General features: G+C 39.9%; 2 protein-coding genes across 6 annotated transcripts in view; one reads left to right on the top strand and one right to left on the bottom strand.

Moving 5' to 3' along the window:
- The window catches only part of scaf11 (SR-related CTD-associated factor 11), a 117,718-nt gene that overhangs the window by 90,826 nt on the left and 1,512 nt on the right, over positions 1-25,380 (top strand). The window lies entirely within an intron of this gene.
- The window catches only part of arid2 (AT rich interactive domain 2 (ARID, RFX-like)), a 112,628-nt gene continuing 88,711 nt past the window's right edge, over positions 1,464-25,380 (bottom strand). For 3 of the 5 annotated variants that reach the window (XM_041215746.1, XM_041215748.1, XM_041215749.1), the window contains 10 exons: positions 23,285-23,357; positions 20,799-20,933; positions 20,014-20,195; positions 12,933-15,748; positions 8,718-8,866; positions 5,991-6,129; positions 5,809-5,897; positions 4,167-4,287; positions 3,971-4,062; positions 1,464-2,933 (listed from right to left, as the gene is read on the bottom strand). In XM_041215746.1, the coding sequence (XP_041071680.1) occupies positions 2,801-2,933; positions 3,971-4,062; positions 4,167-4,287; positions 5,809-5,897; positions 5,991-6,129; positions 8,718-8,866; positions 12,933-15,748; positions 20,014-20,195; positions 20,799-20,933; positions 23,285-23,357 (3,929 nt within the window). In that variant the 3' untranslated portion in view covers positions 1,464-2,800. The remainder of the gene's footprint in view (positions 2,934-3,970; positions 4,063-4,166; positions 4,288-5,808; positions 5,898-5,990; positions 6,130-8,717; positions 8,867-12,932; positions 15,749-20,013; positions 20,196-20,798; positions 20,934-23,284; positions 23,358-25,380) is intronic. The other 2 variants (XM_041215750.1, XM_041215747.1) reach the window with 2 other exon arrangements.

Here is a 25,380-nt window from a genome sequence, read left to right as displayed (position 1 = left end):
AGTGCAGGCAAAATGTGCCAAATTGCTGCCTTTTGAACAATGTAACTTCACCACAAGTATTAGCTTACTTCCAAGTTATTTTTGTCTGAAATCTACAAGAATATAAACAGTACAAATGCAGATATTTTCCAGATTCTATTTCCCTAGCTGGTCTGGATTTTATATGGTTTTTCACCTCTACCAAAATGCATGGCTCCAGGTGGATAGGGAGCATCTGTAACATGACCAAAAAAGGCATCATGGCTGCAGGGTCTTTTCCAGTCCAAAACTTCTGTATGTTGATATACATCCTGGCCTTTGTTAAAATAAAGCAATATTTTTAAATTCTAGTATTATAAATTTTGAGAAAGTTCTCTGAAGTCTTTATTGACAGACATCTGTTTGCTCATTAAAAGGTTTCATAAGGAAAGTTTTGATTCTTGTCTCTTACAACTACCCAGATATCACTGTAGTTTAGTACAGGTCCTGATCTCCAAGGAGTGCAATGAGCAGCTTGCAGATTCACACGACCCGCCGTCTGCCACATTCTGCCTAATGATGATGGATCTCCACACACATGCAATTACACACAGCAGAGCCAGTCAAATAGAAAAGACAAGGTGCAGGTTCTGATGAATGCACAAACCATAGTAAATTACATTTCAGCAATACAATAACACGCCAATCTAATCAGACAGTATTCTGCATGTCAATCACATTTTTATTTGGAGACAACATTCTCCTAGCATTCAAAACATTCAAGCGGTAATTTAGAAAGTTCTTTGGATGAATGGGTGCTTTGTAAATCATGGCTTCGCAATAGAAGTGACATTAAAATGTATCCTGTACAGAAACCAAAAAATGTAGGGGAGGTAAAAGCTAAAGGTCATAAATAATAAGACAGTCAGTAATAAATTCAATGGGGAATCCAGAAGAAGCTTATTTATCCAAAGTGTGGCAAGAATGTGAAACACACTACCACAAGGAGGGCAAGCTAGATAACCATGAGGGAGAAAAGATTAGATGGATATGCTGAGGCAGTGGCAGGAGCATAAACATAAGCCAATTGGGCGAACTAGCCTGTTTCTGTACAGGTTTGATTAATGCTGTACAAAGTAGATATTTGGGGGTTACATCTCAGTTCAAGTTCACCAACCTGCCTCCAAATTATAATACAATTTTCCTGGCAATGAGTGTCCAAAAACTTTGAATTGACACTAAGTCCACAGGAGCATCTTTGATCAGAAATATCACTCTACCTCCTCAGAGTTGAGCTTCCCATGGCAGAGTACTGTGGAGTCTCATTTAATTCACTGAAACATTGTACTCTTCACCAGTTCCAACAATCAACTCTCAGACACCAGCATGAAAGCAATGAAAATGATTCAAAGTTGTATCATCAGTATTGATCATGAACACTACAGGTTTTTAAACACAATGTGTGCAGTATAACATTCGAAATAAATGAGTGCAAACAAAAACAAAAATGTCCAGTCTCTTTTATTTAAAACTATAAAGTCACCAAAGTAATTAAAGTCATCTAATGTAAAACTTGTATGTTTTTACTGCACATTCTACAGACAAAGCAGGAAATGGGAAAGGAGTGTGTTCCCTCCTCTGGATGCTAATACATCAGGCAATAGGCAGTTATGAAAGATCACATAACACGCCATTCAGGACATAACCTAGAGTCATGAAAAGATTCTGAACAGGAATGTGGTATGGTACAATATTAAAGATGGAAGAACAAACACTAAAATACTGCACTATAATTGGATTGGAAATAAAAGGTTATGAATAGCGAAGAAAATACCATACCTGCACCTAATGTAAATATAACAGGGAGAAAAACCTGTATAAAATTCCTTGTATTTAAACTAATTTACAAATACAAAAAATCCTGTACAAGCACCGCGCTTGTACCAAGTGATATCTTTCAGTGGGTCCAAGTTAGGGTAAACCAAAAATACCTTCAATAGTTTTCTTCTACAAAATGACATGAGATATATTATTCCATACTCTTTCAACCAGCAAATGAGTTCTACAAGGTGTATAATACAAAAAAATCAGTTCCACAAAACTGTTTTTGACTTTACAGCATCGGTACCATTGTAGAATTATTTACACAGACTTAAAGAACATTCATCCACTGCAGAGAATATATCACAATTACTTACATTTGACAGGAAACACTAGGGGAAAAAAGTCCTATATCCTAACAATAATGCTAATATGATACCACAAGCTGTGTTTCCAGTGATTGCAGTGGCATGAAAGTTGGTTAATTTTATTCACAAATATTTACAATTGATCATGTGATAATAAATAAGTGAAAATATATTGGCTCAAGTATGAAAAAAAAGCTACTGATTTCTAAACAGGAAAGCGCATCACTAGAAATAAGCTGCGACCTCGTGGATGGCAGAGTTTACATCCAGTGTGTCAATTTCTGTTCTATTAAACCCAGCTTAGTCACTAATTAGGAAATATAAAAATGTGCTCATATGGGGTACAGGTAAAAATAGTTAATGCTATTATTCTAACTGTGTAGCCTCTCAGTTTTAGTATTTACTATTTCCAAACTTTAAAAAAAAATGGTACTGGATTTTGAACAGACAGTTGGTACTCCTATTAAAAGCTGGTCAACAACAGTTTGCAATCAGAATGAAAAACTTCTGTGCATCATGAAAAAAAAATTAAAACAAAACTATGTCCACAATGGCCTTTTCTCGTGAAGACTTGTTTGTTCTTCTGAAACCGGTAACGGGGCATTTTAGAATACTGTACACACTGGCCACGTACGTCATCTCAACGCACCATTTCAAAGTTTATTTTCTGGTTGTTGCAATTGCTCTAGACGCATCAGCTCGAAAAGGCATTTGGCAAGTGTGCTGGAAGCTTCCATATTACTAAGGGCTAGTACAGACAATTGGCTCTCGTGCCGCTTTAGCAATCTGCAGGGAAAACAGCACAAATCCACCAGTTTTAAACACTTCTCTGCTTTTTGGGCAGGCTGGTTCAACTCTCAATAAAATGCAATGCTGTTATGCCAATAATAAAATGTATGATTGTGTTAGCCTGAAATCCTTTGAATTAGTGTTCCCGTGGAAAGCTCGGTTCCTTATTAAATAGTTACCTATTGAAGTTGTACTTCAAAACTGGAAGAATAATATCCACAATCTGGTCCCTCATTCTAATTATATGCAGGACATTGATGAAAGCCCTCCCATCTTCAGTCCATGCATCAAGTAGCCTTAACTGTTTATAGGCTACTGATGCTCTCTGTATACAAAATTCTTCAGCTTTATTACCAGGCTGGATATATTGAACAATCGTATTGTTCATGCCTCCAGACTTTGATATACCTCAGGAAATGACAAGGTGCTCAAAGTGATCTCCCACCCAGGTATGGTCTTCCCTCAAATCAGAGAGCAATGAGTCATATAGCACCACAACATCAGCCATGCCAGAGTGGCCTAGATACAAACTACAACTTATTAAGTGCTCTTCTCCCCAGACTACTGAGCTCCTCCCTATACATACTCCAAAGTGCTGAGAACTATGCTACGTCCCACTTCAAGTATCCATCCTCTCTGGCTTTGTCTCTAAGTGATCAAATGAAAATTCCTTATCCTTTACAAGTCATCCAGAGTTGCATCATCCTAATTTGGAAAGCCCCACTATAATCCCAGCCCACGTATAGTCCCCTAGCTCTGGCCTCTTAAAGTTCCTCGCCAAGTGCTTCTCATTTTACGACAGACAAGTTTCTCTCTCCACCTCAAAATTCGGGTCTCCTAATGCTCCTACTACTGCTTGGCATGTTCTCTGCTATGTAAATATAAGTTATTGCAACTATGAATTCCCAAGTAACCTGACAGTCCAAGTTCATGAGACCAAACGGCTGGACCTCTGTACTTCTCGACTAGACACTGACAATAGTTGTCTACAATAGATTTGCGCTTACAAGTGAAGAAACAAAAATTCTTGTTACCTGCGACCACAATCTGAATACTTAGCAACATTTTTTAAAATTAAGGCAGCTGTTAACCGGATGTGTTTTGTTATTGGACCTTCCTTTTCGTCCTAGGAAGGAGAATTGAGAAAATTAGGTTAGTTTTGGCAAAGAAAGTACGCCAGACAGTAGGAAACCGTTTAAATGAAACTTAAACGTGATTTATTTAGCTCACCATATAGTCTCTAAATGCAAGGTTCCTTGACCCTCTCCGCAATGCCACTAGAGCAGCACTAGGATGATTCACAATCGTCTTCTGTGCTTTAGGAATGGAAGTAGTTCCAGCAGGTGTCTGCCTGTAGAAATAATGAAAGATTAACCAGGCGAATGTGAATCATATCAAATATCCGCATCATCCACCACCACCTCCCCGCACCCCCACCCCCCAACCGCAATCCCGTGACAAACCAAAAACTATGCCCTCAAGGAGAATGAATGAAAAGGTTTACTTTTAAAAATCAGCTTAAAACAATGTGCATTTATATAGCCTTTGGAGAGATAACTATCCCAAAGAGCTTCACAGTGGTGTAATCAGACAAAAATATGCACTGTGACAAAGGAAGAGATTTTAGGAAGGGTGACCAAATGCTTGAACAAAGTGACAGGCTTTAAGGGGAGCCTTAAAGGAGGAGAGCACGAACAGGGTTTTAGCAAGGGAATTCTGGAGCATAAAGCCTAGACAACTGAAGGCATGGCTAACGATAGTGAAGCAAACAATGGCACAAAAGGTCAGAATCAAAGTTTGGGTTGAAGTGGGTGTATGGCTTCAGGCATTACAGAGGTAGGGAAGGGAAAGCCATGAAAGGATTTAAAGATGAAAAGGAGAATTTTGTTTTTTTTTTTAAGTGTTTGAGCATCAGAAGCCAATGTAGATCAGTTATGAATGGGTTAGAATACAGCAACAGAATACATGGTGGAAGCTGAGCTTTTGTTTTTGGATAATATAACTAAGTGGCAGCATAGAGATGGGGAAAAGGAGTGGCGGGGATGGGGGAAGAGCAGCCATTGATAGAGATGCTTTGGTTCAGATTGGATAGGCAAGAGTGGATTCAAGGAAGGGCAGTCTTACTGGACAACGAAGGGAAGCTTTTGAAGGCGGACGTTGTGGGTCGACTGTGTCAAAAGCAGTTGCAAAGAGGTCTGATATGAAGGAGTAATACACCATAATCACAATCACAGAGGATGTAATTTGTGACTTTTGTTAGGATCATTTCAGTGCTGCGGCAGCATGAAAACCTGGCCAGAGAACTTCAAACATGGAGGTATTAGAAAGATGAGCAGAGATTTTGGAGATGACCAAACATTCAAGGGCTTAAAAGAAAATTGAGGTTTGAGATGGGGCAGTAGGGTGATGCTTTTTTGAGAAAGCGATTACGTCACTTTTGAAAGAGAGATGTACAGGATGAGGCCACGTCCAACATCAGCTCACATGGTGATCTGGATGAGAATTGCAACAGTTTAGTGGAAATAGGTCAGGGAGCAGGAGGTGGGTCTCATGGAAAAGATGCACTTGGAGGGGACATGAGGAGAGATAGGAGAAAAACTGAAGGCAGACATAGGTTCAGGGCTGGGACAGGACAGCTGAGGGCACAGTTTAGCTTGATAGGTAAGGGAAACATGGGGAAGCAGAAGAGAAGGATGCTTGTTAAGCCACTCAATCATAAAATATCATAAGGCCTGAACTAACTTCATTGTAGGCTGACTAAAATTTAATAATTTAGTATCCCAATTATCTGTTTCAGTAGAGCAACATATCTACCTGTATACTAAAAGTCTTTAAATTTCCCTTATTTAAACATTAGTGCTTTTTTCCTTACTTATTCAAAGTTTGTTGGTTTCCATTTTGTGCTTGCTCTTCAAGCTTCTTCAATCCCGTAAGGAGTGCTTCTTTTGTGCAGTGTTTATCCTAGTTAAAATATAAAACCAAAGCACCACAGTATTACCTTTAGCCAAAACAAAGAAACAAGCTGCCACTTCACAAACATTTGCAGTTACATACCTGTAGGTGAGTAATGAAGGAGAATCTCTGCCGTGGAAAGTGTTCACAGGCCTCCCACATACATGCCCCTGGATACACATCTTTCCCTCCATGCTCAGTTGCTGCATGGTAGTACACCTGAGATGGCGAATCAAACCATCTAAAATTTGAAAGGAAAATACTTTAGTTTTCCCAAATTCAATTCCAGAGTTGTTTATTTGTACTTAACTGCTAGCTCTTAGTTAGGCCAATTGAGTCCACCAGCAGACGAGGGCCACCAATTCTGCCCCAACAAAGGATTCCTCCAAAAGTAGCTTCCTAAAGCACTACCGCTGTCAGCATCTCCTCATTTTGTATCTTTCTACCCCACTCTAGATTTTATCTTGCTCATTCTTTTCACCTATTTGAGGTCAACATTAGCATGCAGTAGTTATGCACTGAAATTCATTTCTTATATTTGCTTGTTAACCTAAGAAAAAATGCGCTTATCTGTGAAAGGAAAAAGAAGTGACAATTGAATAAAAAAAGCTAGTAAAAGACTAAAAATAATTTTAAAAATCAATAAATACAAAGAATTGAATGTATTCCTAAACTCAAAGTAGTAATGTATCTATAATTTAAGTATACCCCACTGTGACTGAGGACCTTAAATTCCATCCAGTCATAGTCAGAGAATCATCTGCGAATGGCTTTTCTTCCTGTTCCCACACTGTTACCTCTACCAGAGATCTATCCTTGCCTCCTCCCCTCCTAATTCTCATCTACATGCTACCCCTTATCAACATTGTCCAAAGGCACATGGTCAAGTTTCATCTGTATGCTGATATCTAACTGTACCTCACCACCACCTCACTCAACTCCTCGATATGCCACATAGATTGTCTGACATCCATGAACAGAAATTTCCTCCAACCAAATATTGGGAAGACTGAAGCCAGTATCTTTGTGGTCCTTGACACAAGCAACATTCCCTAGTCACTAACTCCATCCCTCTCTCTGGTCACTTGCAGATGTTAAACTAGACTTTTTGAAACCTTGGCTGAGTTGACTCCAATAGGAGTTTCCCAACAACACATTTAGTCCATCATCGAGATCATCTACTTCCAAACCTGTAACACCACCAACCTCATCTGCTTTTTATTAACTCTGGTCTTGGCTATTTTAATGCTCTCCTGATCAGCCTCCTATCTTCCACCCTCCATAAACATAAATACATTCAAATATGCTACCCATATCCAACTGTGCACCAAGTCCTATTCGCCGATCAATCACGTTTGCTGACTTACATTGGCTCCTAGGCTGGCAACACACTCATCTTTGTTTTCAAATCTGTCCATGGCCTTGCCCCTCCACATCTCCATAAACTTCTCCAATTCCGGTCTCTTGGGCATCCAAATTTTAATTGTTTTACCTTTGACAGTCATGCCTTCAACTATCTGCACCCTAGGCTCTGGAATTCCCTCCATAAGTCTCTCAGCTCTCTTCCTCTGTTGAGGTGTTCCATAAAATCTACCTCTTCTCAATATGTCCTCGTGGCTTTCAGAGTAATCTTTTATTCAATAACCATTCCTGTAAAGCGCACTGGGAAATTCAGCATTCATATAGTATCCTTAAAATAGCAAGTATCTGTTGCAGCGGTACTCAATTTAAAATTATGACAATCCTTTCTTAAAGACATTTTCAGCTTTCAACTTACTGGATTTTACAACACAATACATCTGCAAAAACTACTATATAAAATACTAATGGAATTATGGCTAGAATTAGCGTAAAAAATGTTAATTCAGTTTTGTCTAAGATTATTTTGAAAATCTGATTAGTTCAGAGTTTGGTGCATAAGCAAAACCTGCTCTCTCTTCAAATTTACATAATGTTCTGTAAATGAATATGATTCAACTTACACATTTGAAAGTTTCCAATATCAACAGAAAACAGATAGACTTGTACCATCTCAGGACCTCCCAAAGCACTTACAGCCAATGAAATATTTTGAAGTCGTCTCTGTTGCAATGTCGATTTCCCACCATTGCAGTAATTTTAATTTTTCTTTGTAACAAACTATGTTTAATATGTTGTCATAAAAGAATAGTTTTATTTGCTTCATAAAAATAAAGCAGCCTTACAATTTGTACCTATCCACATCTTGCTTTCATTTCAATCTCTGAAAAAAGCAGCACAAATGACAGCATGTGCGGATGCTGGAAATCTGAAATAAAAAGAGAAAATGCTGGAAAAACTCAGCAGGTCTGACAGCATCTGTGGAGAGAGAAACCAACTTAGCGTTTCAAATCCGTATGGCCCTTCTTCAGAATTCTGTTATGCCTTCCTACGATTATATATTGGGCAATTCAAGCGCACACTTTAGTGTAAGACAATTAGACTGCTTTACTGGATTGTGTGAGCATATGAAGAATTGGCTTTGAATATAAAATTAAGATAAGCACTGGGAATTGAACATGAAGCAGATAAAAAAGTTCTCTTTGAGCCACACACTGGGAAGTGATACAGTACCAGGACACACTGTCCAAAAAGGAAGCAAAACCAGGTGGCACATCTCCTCAGACCATAGAGCTGTAGGACCTCATGAGCAAACTAACTAGCCATCCTAGTTTTATATTGCATCAAACAGAGAGTGGCTCAAAAGTATCGTTCTAAAGGGATACAGGAAATCAAGACCATAGTTCAGACCTATCTTCAATACAGAAGTAATTTTTCAGAATCATTGTTCAATTAGCAAAAGTGATTCACCTTCTGCATCCTTGCCACAGGCACATGAAATTCTGTCCTGGTTTTCTTGTTAGCTCGCCATGTTGATGTGATGATAGAACTTGATGTTGAAGAGGCTGAGAATTGATCTGGGCGGCTATTGGTGCTGATGAAACTGCTAAAGGAGCAGACTGCAGGAATATTTGTCACAAGTAAATCAATACAGACACTCTTCCAGGAAAAATAACTGAAAAATATTCATAGCCTTGCACATTAATACTACTGAGATCTGCAGTTACGACGAACTTCGATGAAGGTTCAATAAAACATTCTTAGCTAAGATGACCAAAGGGTTTTTGTTTTGCACTATGGCAATTTAATGGTTCAAGACTGAGATGCTGTCATGAGTTTGAAGGCATCAGGCCAGGTTTTGTTGGGAGTGGGGTACCTCATGATAATTTAGGTTTAAAATGTGTTGCCCATAAAGTTACTGCAAGTACTCAAATAATAACAGGTTACTTTGAGCAAAATCTTGCCCGTCATCACCTAATGCGACAGTAATTTATGCTCTTGGTAGAAACTTGAAGATCATCATTAAGTTCAAGTAAAAATAAAAGGTGTGGTAGGATACAGTGCATCTATTTTATTCACCATATCTTGTCCAATCATATGCACCATCTGCAAAGTAATTTAATACTTCTAATTATCACAAGAAATGCCGTCGTGCTCTTGCTGGTTAGGACACATCAAGATTCTAAAGGTCACAAGTAGATTTGAATGCTATATTACATCTAAAATGAAATTGAGTTCAACAAGATTAGTTAAATTAAATAAACATTAAATGTTGTCTTCATTAAGATTAACCTTAACATTACTGACCATTCCTAAATGTAAAAACATTGTCGTGCATACAGAAACTACTGGAGAACATGATAAAATGTATCTATAAAACATGACTAAAGTAATCATAAAATACTGCAGTAAGTTCCATTTCTCACCATCAACTGATTCTGTTCCACTCATTTAAATGAGACAAAAATACAGCTAACCCCAGCTGTGGGCAAATTTAAAAAAAATATATAAAGCACATCTCCATTGACTGAGCAAAGCTACTGTCAGTATGTGGACAATACAGATTTAAAAAAAAAACAGCATTTGCTGAGTTAGCTGGTCTTAGTAGCGATCATTGTACAGGTGGTAAAACAAGGAGAGAAAAATTGACCAGGGGCAGAAATTTTTGCTCAGCAGGTGGGAGTGCGCCCGACCCACTTGAGTGTGAAATGGCGAATGTTGACGTCGGCCTCAGCTGACATCAATGCACAGTTGTGCGATAGTTCGGTCGGCAGTAAGGCCATTAAGTAATCAATTAACTTAAATTTCCCACCTCCCGTCCAACCTAACAGTTGGCGGGCAGTCAAAAAGGCCAAGTGGCCTTTGCATTTTTTTTTTTTAGAAACCTCATCCACAGGCAGGATGAGGTTTTGAAAAGCAAATAAAAATAAAAATTTTAATTTTTCATTAAAAACACGTCCCTGTTCATGTGAGAGTCACATGAGGGAACATGTTTCATTACATTTTTTTTTCATATCTCTTTATCTCCCTGAGGCAGCTCCATTCACTCGCGTGCATGTGCAAAGTTCATGCTCGACACGCTGATGGTGCTCCGTCCCCGCCCCCACCCTGCGCACAGGCAGCGCTCAGCACTGCCACTCACGTTTCACGTTGGGTAGGCCTTAATTGGCTCACCAGCATGAAATTGCGGTCCGGTGTCGATTGCAGGTGACTTCCCAACTGCCCCCGCCCACCAGCCAAGGACAAAATTCTGCCCCAGATGTTCCATTCCTTAGCGCTGTTCAGTGGTGCCTGTTGGAAGTGTGGTGAAAGAGCCTGATGTGCTCAAGAGGTTAAAAATTGGTCTTCTGGGTTTCTACTGGCAGTGTTGTTAATACTGTTAAAAGGAACAGACTGCAGAAATATTTGTCATGTGCAAATCATATTGGATGAGCTTAGCTGAGGAAATAACTTTGCTATATCTACCGTATCAATTTTTTCCCCATTTTAAATAGCTGACTTAGATCACCGCTCAACTTTCTAAACAAGGCTATACATGCCACATTTATGCAACTTGTCCTCATGACTTGATACTTTAAGTCACGACATCTTTCTAGTGAATCTGTACCGGATGTCCTCCAAGGACAATAAGTTTTGCCTGAGGTGTAGTGTCCAGGGGTTAATGTAATACTCGAGATACAGTCTGACCAAGGCATTGTACAGCAGAAGCAAAACGTCATCACTTTTGCATTCTAGACCCCTTGATAAAAAGAAAATATTCCCATTACCTGTTTGATTATTTTGTACCCGTGTACCAGCTTTTAGTGATTTGTACACCTGTACATCAAATTCTCTTTGCTCCACTATTCTTAATCATTTGCTAACAATGAAAATATTCTGATTTAACTTTATTGGATCCAAATTGGGGAACCTCACACTCCTCCACATTGAATTCCATGTATTCGAGTTTTGCTTACTCACTTATTCGGTTTATGTCCCGTTGTTACTTGTGTCAAAGGGAGCAGAAAGTAACTGAGCCTCCTTACTTAGTGTCACCAGCAAACTTATAAATGGAACTCTCACCTCCTTCATCCAAGTCATCAATATACATAACAAATGGAGAACTTAGTACAGATCCCAGGGGAACACCATTTGTCACTACCTGCCAATCAGAGTATATTCCTTTTATCTCTACTCCAACCTTCCAACTAATTATCAATCCATATCACAAGGTTATCTCCAATTCTGTTCTAATTTTTGTTAATAATCTCACGTAGAGAATCTTACTTTATCAATTGCCTTTAGGATGTCCAAATAGACACATGCATTCCTTTGTCCTGCATATGACTGACCTTAAATATTCAACTGAATTAGTCAAACATGATCAACCTTTCAGAAATCCATGCAAGTCTTTGATCAGCCCAGACTTGTTCAAGTGCTCAGTCACACTGTAATCCTAGCAATAGATTCCAGTTATAACTTTCCCAAAACTGACATTAAATGAGTGCTTTCATGAATTAATGACAAAGCATCATAATTCCTAGACATAACTCACGCCACAAGGTCTCTGGAGCTTTAAAAAAAAATCAGAAAATGTAGCAAAGTTATCTTGAAAATTGAAGATCAACTTTTTCAAATCTGTAAACCTCTAGACAAGTCAAAATGAACACCACTGAACAAAACAAAGCCTAGCCAAGTGCAGAATTTAAATTAACAGACAAAAGAATATGATGTGCATATATGGGCCTGGATTTTATGGTCAGAAGTGAAATAACGACTCGCGTGATCTCTGTGGTGTGGATTTCCCCTTCTCTGATTTCAGTTTGAATTTGGCATCAAGTCAAAGAGATCAGCAGGCATTCAGCAAGTTATGTCATCAAGCAGAGTAAGCAGCATCTTAATGGACAGCAAAGCAGAAAGTAAAACATGCCATTTTTTTCAATTCTAATTAAAATTTTAGAGCAAAAATTAATGATTGGGACACACATATAGGATTAAAGGTAGAAGCTGAAATACAAAACAAATTGTAAAAAAAAAATTTAAATGTGATTTTTTTCACACACACACACACACGCACGCAATGGGAAATACTTTAAATAATTTGCCTGAGTAAAACAAATCTTGGAATTGCCACCAAAAAGAAATCGAAGCACTTCAGACCTTGGATAACTTTTGAACAGTTTCCCTCTAAATCTGCCCAATGTTAACTCTTGAACAAACACCTACTTGGCAGACTTTGAGTGAGAAGAAATCCAGCACAGCAAAGAACAACAGTTTAGAATAAGCTCTGATAGCAGAAGTCAGTAGACACAGTGAGAAATCAAGAATATGGAGTGGAAAACCTGTTGTGACATTATTTTCTGAACAATCATAATCGCCTTTTTTGGCTTTAAAGCTATTCAATGTAAAATGATACAAGGCAAACTGCGGGAATCTTGACATCCACAAGTTATTCTCAAACCATTTATACTCTTTTCAAGCTTTATGGTACACAACAATTTTTTAGTAAATTGTAAATGTTACAAAATAATATTAGTGTAAAACCAGTCAACAAACTGCAAAGTCAACAAACCTGATTCTGAAGCAAAATATCAGTATCAAAACGGAAATTTTACAAGGAACTTCTATCATTTTTAAATTACAATTTTATGAAAGTAGTAAATTAAACAGAAATTAGCTATACTGCGTATTTAATTACTTGCTTACCTGATTAACTATGCCATGTGAAAGAACAGGCAGATGCTGATTTTGCTGTGTTACATTGTCCATAGCTACTTTGGCTATAGAACTGGAATCAGATCCTACTGGCACAGCCACCATTGTTGAACTGCAGCCAGCATTGTTAGGGTCACTGATGGTAACAATCCTTACTCCCACTTTATTTGGTATTCCTGATATATTATCTTTGCTTTCAGCTGACCTTTTTAAAAGCTGACAATCAGTTGAACCATTGGTTGTTGGAGTCTGATAAAGTTGGACTGAATGTATAGCTACAGGTCCAGGTTGGTGTGGAGCTGGAGAGTAATGTACCTGGGGAGCGTTAGAAAGCGAAGACTGCACAGAAACAACTGAACTTGGACATTGCTGAAGCTGAGGCATCGCTGAGCCTATGCCAGCTGTTATAGGTCCATTGGATAATCCTGAGTTTGTACCACTGATCTGGTCAACAGAGCTTGAAACGACTGTACAGCTAGCACTAGAATTTCCTATCGAAACAGGTCCATTATGCACTTTGCTCAATTGACCACTTTTGGCAGTGTTTTGCTGATTACAGTCCATATTGCCCCATTGCTCCTGTGCAGCTACATCACCATTTTCCACATGGTTGGAAGCTCTATGATTTGGAATGTTTTTGCTTAAGTGTGAACCATCTCCTTTTTCAAAATCACAGATCCCATTAACCATGGGCATTTTCAAAAGATCTTTTTTAATTTCCTGCATTCCTGTATGCTCTACATTCAGCTTCCCATTGGTTACATTTTGACTTACTCCTGTCAAAGGTCCATTTGAGGCCAGTGTGCACTGGATGGGCTCAGACTGAGCTATCCCTGAGTTAGATGGAGGTAGATGTGAATTATCTTGTCTTTTCCCGTTTACAAGTTTTGTTGTCTGCGTTTCGCTTTCCTTTAAACCGCCATTTGGTGTAGCTCCCTCGGAACAGGAAGGATTCTCCATAATTTCAATTTTACGTTCATGCAGATGTAAATCTGTTGTATCTTTTGCTTCTTCCTCCTTCTGGCAAATAATTTTGTCACCTGTGAATGCAATTCCAGATTCTGAGCTTTTTACCTGTCCACTCTGTGATGTCAAGATAGGTGGAGATGTTTGTACTTGGAGGCCAACTCCTGCTTGTGACCCAGTGACAGCAATTCCTGCAGGGGCAATGATCTGCGTTCCACTGCCATGACTCCCAGCTGCTGCAGTAAAGGTGCTATTTGGCACAACAGTAATGGTAACCTGGTTGCCAGCTGTTCCCTGGAGAAGAGCAGCAGTGTTACTAGCAGAGATCAACTGACCTGGTAAAATCTGCATATGAGGAATGGGCACTGTCTGCACTGACCCCTGTGAATGGATGGGACCTTGGACAAGCTGCACATTTTGCTGGCCAACTACTAACTGTTGACCTTGAGCTTGAACTCCAAAATTACTTGCCTGATTGTGAGTCACTTGATAGACCACCTGAGGACTAGGAGCTCTAGTATTGGAAGGGGGAGGCATTTGAGGAGCAGGCAATATAAGTTTACCACCTGGAGTAGGGGGTCCTCTTTTTGGAAGAAGTAATTGTTTTATTAAGCTAGAATCCCCAGGGGGAGGTTGACTAGCTCCAGTACCGGTCTGTTGAGACTGAAGTTGCATCTGGAACTGCTTTTGGGGATGCTGTTGCTGCTGTTGCTGCCGTTTCACAGATAGCATCTTACTCACTGTTTGAGGCCCTTGCATTTGAGGGGTGGAAGGTTGAGTAACCAACCCCACTTGTACCTGCGTGTTGTTGACAGGTACAGGAGACGGCGAGGACGAAGGGGTCACATTTGCTTTCCCAGCCAAATGAATAGTTTGGCCAGCTTGAATAGCAGCTGGATTTGTCAACAATATCTGATGAATGGCAGGGGCAAAACTCTGTCCCTGTTGAGCTGGCTGACTAACAATCACACGTACACTTTGCTGGGGTTGCTGTTGCATTATGGTAGACTGAACTTGCTGAGGTGGCATTCCTGCTGGTTTTGGTGCTATATTCTGGAAACACATCCTGGGAGCTGGAGGGCTTTGAACACCGGCAATTGCAACCACTTGACCTGTTGAGACTTGAAAGTTTTGCACGGCGGCACCAGATACAACAGTGGGACTCGGGGTGGAGGAATAGTGCTGAGGTGCCAACAGAACAGTGTCTTGCTGGTTATTTGTTTTTGGCTGGTGACGTGGTGCCTGTACAGAGTGGGATACTGCACCCGATAACAGCTGTCCTTGGGAAACAGTGACAGTGGTGGCTGGTATACTTTGAACTCTGCCAATTGCTGCATGGCTGTGAGAGACAGCCTGCTGTATCACAGTAACAGTTGTTGTTGCAGAGGTATTCACCTGATTAGAAGATACTGTTGGTAAGGAGAGCTGGTGACCAGGAAGCTGCTGCTGAAAGAACTGTGGATGGTGAAGCACTTGCTGAGAAGTCGTCATTGTAACTGATGGCTGTGTTGTCGTTGTGGCATGGTTTTGGATCACTGTTCCCTGTGGTATGCTGGTTCCAGTTAATGAATGTGGAACTGAAACCGCAGGATGAGTGCTAAAAGTTGGAGACTGGACAACTGTACACCTCACTGCTTCGCTAGCGATTGGAGTTCTGCTTTGCACAAGAGTTACTGCAGCATTTTGGTGTGGTTGTGCCAGGACATTTTGGTCTTGTGGCATCTTGGTAACATTCTGAACTGGAACACTTTGTTGAAATGTGTAGATCATCTGAGATCCTGGCTGACCAGTAGAAAGGTTACCTGCAGGCATCCTTTGAAAGTGATTTACCACTGTCTGTGCTGAAATCAGAAAAAATAAGATAAGCACAATGGATACAACTGTGGTCCTTCCAGCTGAGTCTCAACTTTCAGCACAGCCTTTATAGATTACAATCCTTTCATAGTTCAGTTTAGTTTATTCAAGAATAACACAGCTTCATTATTTTCAGTATAGACCAAATATGCAACATCAGAGAGTAGAGATTCACAGAGAACAGGTCTTCTTTCAGAAATGTTGTATTCTCTGAAGTTACATATCACATGATCTTCATCATTCACCCACCCTACCCAACACCCCACATTAATCAGTTCCTAAATAACCATGCAAATATAGCGTGAAATGTGTTAAGGATAAATGTCATCCCAAACATGACCATAGATTTATTTACCAGTACTTTCAATGAGGTACAACAATGATACAATCAGCTAATTATATAATACAAAAACTGCTGCAGCCATCAATAAGTATTTTGTTAACATCCTGTGACAACAGCAAAAATCAAAAATATTATTTTTTTTTTCTGAACATGAAATCTCAATGTAATCAATGGGCTTTCTGATGCATACATTCAAGTAGCTCCACTCAGCCATAAATCTATGTTACTTTCCACACGTACCCCCACACTCCCATCCCCAATTCCCTAAGGATTCAGTGCATTGACTAGGTTCTGACTGTGAGTACCTAATTCTTTGGAACAACACTTTTTCTGCCAAAAGAAAACGTCAAAGATCTGCTACAATGAATCCTGTACAGGTTTATGCAAAGCGCAGTGAAACCATAGAATTTAGCTTGTTCATTTAAGGTAGTCTACAAAAAGCTTGTAAACTTCAGACAGATTGTCTACCTGGCCGCGAAAGACATTTTACATCAAAGGACATGTGCAGAATTTTGCTCCGTAACAACACCCAGAAAACAGAGCTAGCTGTGGCGCTGGCAGCCCTGAATCCTTGAAACAGGTGGTGGCATATGTTCATCTGCAGGCAGGATGTATGAATGAAGAATCCAGGATTCAGCAATCCCTGTCCAACAGTTCAGGAATTTCACCTGGCAGAAGCAATTTTCACTCGCAACACATCTTTGTCAAGCAGTTTATTTTGGAAGTCACTGATGCATTTGGCTAAAATTGTGTTGCATATCCCTCAACAGTCCTCTAGGATATTGGCAAGGTAAATAAGTTGAGAAAATGGCCTCTGGAAAATCTGCAGAGGCTCAATATTAAGGCACTTGGAATCTAAACCACTGTGCCCTAGAGCCTATGGGCACTATGGGTCTAATATGGGTTTGGCTGCAAGGGAATACCCAACTTCTCAAGAACCCTCATTTCCTGAGGTTTGCATGGTGAGAGGAGGGTCCTCATTACTACCATTTCCAGGTTAAGGAGGAATTTTTAAAAAAACAGCCATGTTTCCCATCTTTGATCACTAACCAGCGAAATCAGGATTTCAAATGTGAATATAAGATAAGGATCATGCTTGGTTGTGATGTCATCCACAGAACAGCAGCATCTTAAGTTTCATACATGAAACCCAGACATTTCGGTCACATGCTGCAGAGTGCCAGCCAGCTATAAATTGAAAAAAAATCCATCTCCTCATGAAATAATTCCTCGATCTGTGGGCAGAATTTTGCCGTCGTGAGCAGGGGGCGGGGCCCACTCGCCGACGCGTAAAATGACACAGGATGACGTTGGGAGCAATCCCCGACATCATCCCAACCCATTTAAATTTTCAAGTAGATGGGGGCACAGCAAACTCAGCTGTGCCCCCACCAACCTGTCAATGGCCAATTGAGGCCATTGACAGGATCATTTAAACAATTAAAGGACCTGCCCGTCCAACCTTTAAGGCCAGAAGCCCCGGCGGCAAATAGAAAAAACATGAAACCTCATCCACTGGCGGGATGAGGTTTCATGCAGGGTTTTAAAAAGTTTAATAAAGTTTTACTGCAATTTATGAACATGTCCCATCTGATGTGTCATTGTCCCATGAGGGAAACATGTTAAGGATTTTTTTTCTTTTTTTTTATCTTTTAAAAAGTGTCAGCGATCTCCCTGAGGCAGCACTTAGCCTCAGGGAGATGTGTGCTCTTCCATGCACATGCAAAAGAGCGCACTCTCGCTTTTGGGGAATCTTCTCCCCCCTCCTCCCCCACAGGATGTGCATAGCGCTTCCTGCCTGGCGTCATGCTGCGGGGGGGGGGGGGGGGGGGGGGGGGCGCCTTAATTGGCCCGCCCATGTAAAACGGCGGCTGGGCCCACTTCTCCGGTGGGGATCGGCTCCCCGCCCGCCGGAGATTGGGTCAGGCCCGCCCGCCTGACAGACAGAAAATTCTGCCCTCTGTGACAGTAACCTTTTAAAATCCCTATCATGTTAATGAGGGGAGAGCAATATTTGTGAATGTTCTCATTAAAATGAAATCCTTACAGTTATGTCAAAAGCACAACTGGAAAGTAAGTTACGCACTTGTGTCATTTTCTAGGGGCTGGAGTAGGTGTTTGGCCCTGCAAGCTGCTCTGCCATTCAATAAGAACCTGGCTGGTCTTCTATCTTAACTCCACCTTCTTGCGCCATCCCCATATATCTTGATTTCCTTAGTACCTAAAAATCCTTCAATTTCCGTCTTAAATATACTCAAATGATTGTGCATCCAAAGCTCTCTCTGGTAGAGAATTCCAATGATTTACAACCCTTTTGAGTGAAGAAATTTCTCCTTAGTCCTAAATAGCTGACTCCTAGTTCTAGATTTCCCAGTCAGGGAAACATCCTCCCAGCAGCTGCCCTGTCAAGCTCCTTAAAGAATCTTATGTGTTTCAATGAGATCACCTCTTATTCGTCTAAACTCAAGGGAATATAAGCCTAGTCTATTCAATCTCTCCTCACAGGACAATGTCATCATCCCAAGAACCAGTGTAGTGAACCTCCAATGCATTCCCTATCCTTCCCTAGGTAAGGTGGACCAAAACAGTACAAGTGCTACAGGGTGTGAATTCACCAAGGCCCTATGTAATTCTTATAAAACTTCTTTACTGTCATACTCTAACCTCTTTGTAAAAAAGGCTACATCATTTTGTAATAAATGCTAACATACCATTTGCTTTCTTAATCGCTTGTTGTATCGGAATACTAACATTGTGATTCGTGTACAAAGACACACAGATACCCTCTGAACACCAATATTTTGCAGTCACTCACCATTTAAAAAGTATTGCACTTTCCTACCAAAATGGGTAACTTCACACTCCCCCAAACTGTACTTGCTCACTCAATCAACCTGCTGCACAGCTTACAAAGTTCACTTCTTCTTCTTATCGTGTCCACGAACAGTCTATACATGGCCCAGCCAGAACTGGACACATTTTTGCGCCTTGTTGTTGAGTTCGGTAAGATCTGCAACAGTGCAGGGTTCCCCTAGCGATAGGCATTGCAGGAGATGTTGCACAGTCTGTGGCTCAGTTCCACATTCACAAGTTGTCGGGCTGGTTGTATATCCCCATTTGCTTAGTGACACCTTTGAACGACTTACACCAGTCCTAGATCTGTTAAAGCATTTCCAGGTTGCCCAGTTGCAATTAGCTCCTGGGGGAAGGCTTTCATCCGGTAGAATTTCCATTGCTGGGGGTTGTTCGAGACTGGTGAGCCGGACTTTTCACAAGGCGATGCGGGCTTCAGATGGGGTTGCACAGTATGTAGTGTATACAAAGTTCACTAAAAAAAGTATCAGCAGCCAACTTGAATAGATTACACTCTGTCCCTCTTAACTAAATTATTAATACAGATTGTAAATAACTGAGGCCCAAGCACTGATCCTTGCTGTACCCCACTAATTACAGCCTGTCAACCCAAAAATGATCTGTTTATTCCTGCTGTTTTCAAAGCAATTCTCAATCTATGCCAACATGTTAACCTCAATTCCACATACCTTAATTTGTGCAATAACCTCATTACTGAATGCTTTTTGGAAATCCAAATACTATACCTACTGGTTCCCCTTCATCTATCCTGCTAGTTATAGCCTCCTCCATTTTTTGAATAGTAAGGTTCAATTTGCTACCTTCCAGTCCATGGGGACCATCCTAAACGCTAGGGAATTCCAGAAGATCAAAACCAATGCTTCTGTGTAGACATCTCTTAAATCTCTCAATCAGGATTTTCCAACGCTTAGTTCCATTAATTTCTCTGTATTATTTATTCAAAATGTCTGTTGGAATACCTGAATGTAGTATTTTTTCTGATTGATCTGATATGTTAAGTATTCAGGCATTTATTTTCATGAATAAGCAACTTACCTGAGGAAGGTGAATTCTGTGTTAGCTCTGCCGTAACGGAGGGAACAGCTGGTGATTGCTGGTAGTGTGTCTGCATGGGAAGTGGTGTAGCCCTTCTCTGGATCCCTACTATGTGTATTTGTGCTTGCCCACTATTATTGGGATCTTCTATTCGTTTTACTGAATGGGTTGGAAATAGAGTCCTTGCATACAAGACAAAAGAAAACATGTCAAATTCTGTAAGCAACCAATTCAATGTTCTAACCAAAACTATTCAGACTAAACAATGTGACTGTTGCTTCATAGATTGGTAATTGGGCATTTTTGGATGCTGTGACAGATTACTTCTCAATTTTTTTTTTGCACAGGCACGTATTAAAAGCATAACATAGGCAACAATAGCAAGGGGCAGGTATGGTTTACAACATAAGCTTGATTACTGAGCAGGGGATGCCATGTTTCCTCGTGGGAAAAACAGAAATGTCAGAGAAGACTGTCTTCCCAAAAGCTATTGTGCACTTGTTCAAGATCATTTTAGAACTGGCATTGACAGAAGCCATGCGCTAAGCTACCTGCCAGCACATGGAGAGTCAACTGGTAAATAACAAGACCAAGTCTTACAATCTTCTTTTTATTATTCTCAGGCTGAGTGTCTCATTGACAATGCCAACATTTTGTTGCCCACCTCTAGCTGCCCTTGAGAAACTGTTGGTAGGCTTTTATTCCATACTCTCCTAAAAAGCACTAACAATGTCAACGGTGAAGGGAGTAAAAACTATTTTTCACCTTCAATTAGTTTGACTTACTTGAGGCATTTGTTAAATCCTGTTGATGTCAGAATTCCACCCCGAGCTAATTTACTGCACACAGAAAGATATTCAGAATACAGATCCACTCGTGAGACGGAGCCTTCCGAGGAGGTCTCAAAATATGCATTTAACCTGAATAAGCAAGAAACCAAATTTCAGAAAGAATTTTACAGACTTAGAATATGGTGCCTTGCATAATTCAACGGTGGCAGTGAACAGAGCTCAGAAAAATTCATTCCAATAGTAATTACTTTCTTAACTTGCTGCAGTTTCATTAGTGTTACCAGAGTTAAGTGGTTAAAGAAACCATTTCATTTAGGCTCTGTAACTTTGGCAATTATACTACAAAAGCTTTAATCTTTCAATTAAATTTTCCGAATAAACTCAATTTAAGAAACAGAAAAAAGGTCCTTTCAGTATTCAAGTAGTTTTAACAATTCACTGCTAAAAATTAATATTTCATACTTTATCCACTTCTAGGAAGGCTATTTTTGAACTACTGAGTGCTGATGACCTTTGGACAGTTAAGCAGCAGTACAGAAATATATTTAGTGAGCACTTATATTCCAATACATATCTTAGCCTACTGGCAACAATAAATTAAGACAAAACCCAATGTAAGCTGAAATAATGAGTGGAAATTAACTAAGTATGTAGCTAATTATGACAGACTCAGCTAAACGTCAAACAGAAGTGGCTAGACTCTCTTGCTGGGGATGGTCTTTGCATGGAATTTTGTTTCCTTAAGAGCAAAATAAGGGTAAGCCATTAGCAAACAGCATATGGCTCACTGCAAGGTGGGATATATATTGCAGCACCATACATAGCAAAATTAGTTAAAGGGTATTGTGAAGACTCATTCTAAATGCTTTGTAGCCTCATCCTGGATCTTACTCATGTTCCCACTGAACTTACCTTGCAGGCTGCTATATAGAGAAACTGACTAATTTGCTAAGTATTCGGAATTAGTCATTCGATTTGACAGCTTCCGAGAATCTTGTCCTTTGGCAGTTCTTCCATCTTCCTTCTACAGAAAATACTTGTCTACAGACTGTGACTAATGACCATGGCTATGGCCTGAATAAGCTTCACGGTAACTTTTACTGATACCAACTTTTAACTGCCAGATTTTAAAAATGGAATTCAAATTCTCCAAATCCCAAAAACTTCCCTTCTTAGTCCAGACCCCTAGATTACTAGTCCAGTAACATAGCTACTGTAACCCTGAGTTAAATGGCGTAATCATGAAAGCAAAATACTGCTGGTGCTGGAAATGTGAAATAAAACACAGTAAGTGCTGGAAATACTCAGTAGGTCCAGCAGCATCTGTGCAGAGAGAAATAGAGCTAATGTTTCGAGTTGAATATGACATCATAGAATAAGATGGTTCTAGAATGAAAGACATCACAAAGTGAAGTGAAAAGGGATTGTTTCAAGTGCTATAACGGGCAACTGGTATTAACTTGAGAAAAATATGCATTCCTTGAGCTCAGTGGTTTTGTAATTCTTCAGCTCAAAATGATGGTGATGTTCAAATAAACAATATTAGTAATAACGTTACTCAAATATCAAGATTTGCTTAATTATTGTAATACATTAACCCACCCATTTGGAATATCCAAGTAAGCAAAATGACAAATACAAATTCTACTTATCCCATAATTAATTTCTTTCTCCTTTTTCATTCTTTCTGTGCTATTCTATTTTAAATTTAATTGTTCTACTTAATCTGGCTGTTTAATTTCTCTACATCACATTTATCTGAAAAACAAAATCTGCTTCCTTCTGGCTCCATTTTTTGGTGATGTGAGCAACTTGTAAAAATAACTTGGGTTGGATGGGCTAAAAATGGTCGAAAAGACCAGCTTTTCAATTCATTAAAAGCCAAAAAATTAAACTGGCCATTATGTCTTAAGCATTCCAATTGTTGACATGACATTACCTATCAAAATAGAAAGGAAATGCCAACATAAAAACAAAAACTTTAGCGATATCTTAGAGAAAAAGAGCATAACCATGATGTGCAAAGAACTAACGTATAATAATCTCTGTGCTTCAGTACTGCATGCATATTTTACAGATTGTTATGCTAAAAACACAATTTGAGTTGCATTGATCCGGAGGGTTTTTTTTAAAAAGAATAAATTGTCAATCTCAAGTGTCCCATCAAGGATCTTAGCCCTAGGAATTTAACCCATTCCTATATCTAGCATCCAATATCAGAATAAAGCATTCCAAGATTTTTACAACAATCAACGATAGTTTCACGGTTGACATTACTAAGACTAGCTTTCAATTCCAGATTTACTAATTAACTCGATTTAAATTTCACTGGCTGCCATGGTTGGATTTGAACCTGGGTATTAGCTAGGCCTCTGGGTCGCTAGTCCAGTGACATTAACACTGCCCTTCCATCTCTCAAAATTACTACAGTTAAAATATATAATAATTATACTGCATTTTCCTTGGCCATTTATACTTACCATTGGCAGCCAAACTTTTCACTGTCAACTTCTATTCCTGCTGGCGTTACTAATGCGGAGCCAACTCTCGCTGCTGTGCAAGTGAGTAAGAACAAAAGATCAATGATATGGTGTTGGGGTGGGGGAGATGGGGGAAAGGGTGGAGAAGGAATATCATATATAAAGAAGTCATGTGGGACAGACAGGTTTTGTTCTGAACAATAAAACTTAAACATTTGTTCTATATATATATATATATAGATTTTACGCTTGTACTTCCAACTAGAAAATAAAAGGGAAATTAGGCCTCATTGTAAGTTCTGTTCTCCAAACACGACTTTGCATATAAACACTTGGGTTTACCTGATTGTATGCATGTTGGTAGATATTTTCAAATGTACCCACATGCTCTTTTGTGACCTTCTGCATAGTAAGTGGCGCTCCCTCCCATCAATGCTGGAGAAGAGTTTGAAATTACTCGTTGAGGTGATGTAGAGTCTCAGCACCAGCAGGTGGTGCCACAAGCTAGTAGGATAAAAATTCTCAGCTCCTGAGATCATTTGGCCAATAAAGGAAGATGAGATCCAGGAACCAGAAGCAATATTTTTTCTTAAAAATCAGAAGCGCTCCTCTGGTTGCTCTCACTCAGTTCATTGCTACCTGCTCAGATTAGCACTGGCAAAGAACTGCAATTGGGTCAGCCACTAACTCTCTTCACTTGCCATCCCTTCAAACTTGTTATCTCACATGGCCTTGCTACTCCTATTATAACTATGGCTGATAATGCAATCTCTGATAATTTCCTTACATCATTCTCTACCAGCATTCCCTTTTTCCCTCCCAACTTCATTTCATTCTGTGCAGCCCTCCAGAAAAAACTCTCCCTCAAGTCGATTACCACTATATTTTCATATTTCCAACTATCTAGCCTTTGTTCCATAATTTGTCATGATGTTTCTGCAACTACTAGTTTTGCAAAATCACCTTTGACGCCCTTGTCACTACTAAAACTAGTAACTCTCACCCTCGCTGTTCCCCTGGTATACCTATCTTCACACCATTTAAGTTTAAAGGAAACAAATTTGAACATCTTTGACAGACAACTGGTTTAGTGATCCTTCCCACCTACAACTTCCTTTTCAAGTCCTTGGAACTTGTTGGTGGCTCCTAAATCCACACCCATCTTTCTCAGAACTTTGTTTTAATCTCTTGAATCAGATTTCCAATCCCCACATAGCACCGAAACAGCTCTTGCCGAAGACATAAATGACTGTAACAAAAGTAAACTCTCTTCTAGATCTAGCTGCACAAAATTGACTACAAAATTCTGATCCAACACCTCTTCACCATGATCCAGTTAGCTGGAACTTGACTTGCCTGGTTCCATTCTATTTAACTAGGAAATCAAATGTAATGGCTTCTCTTCCTGCTCCTGTAATTTTACCTCTCATGTCCCCAAACAATTTATCCTTAGTCCCTTCCTATTGCTCATCTGCATGCTTCCCCTGGGCGACAACATCCAAAGATTCAGCATCAGGTTCCACCTTTATGCATCGATACCCAGCGCCAACGTTCCCTCTAAGCTGTGTAGATGTGTGGTCGCGCAACAGGCGAGAACTTACTATGCAGCAGCAAACACTATGCGCAAAAGAAGCAGTCGCTTTAAGATATGGGTAGCAATCTTAAAGAGACCACACACAATGAAGGGACACTGCCCAGCTCTACCTCATTGCCATCCCTTTCAATCCTTCCACGTTTCCAAATTATTAGACTGCTTGTCTGACGTAGAGTACTAGATGAATATAAATTTTCTCCAACTAAATACTGGGAAGACAAAGGGCATTGTCTTTAGCCCATTATAAACTTTGTTTTTTAGCCACTGGCTGCATCCCTCTCCCTGGCAACTATCCAAAGCTGAACCAGACGGTGTGCAACCTCGATGCTAATTTGACAATGAGATGAGCTTTCCAGCACATCACTGCTCATTTCCAGTTCCATAACATCACTCAACTCAGGCACAGGTAACCTGCTACTGAAACTGACATCCATGCCATTACCAGATCCAGACTTGACAATTCTAACACACCTCTTGCTGGTCTCCCACATTCCACCCTCCA

This window comes from Carcharodon carcharias, chromosome 21 (genome assembly GCF_017639515.1).
Source record: "Carcharodon carcharias isolate sCarCar2 chromosome 21, sCarCar2.pri, whole genome shotgun sequence".
In the NCBI taxonomy this organism is placed as follows: domain Eukaryota; kingdom Metazoa; phylum Chordata; class Chondrichthyes; order Lamniformes; family Lamnidae; genus Carcharodon; species Carcharodon carcharias.
This window is presented reverse-complemented; position numbering and strand designations above follow the sequence as displayed.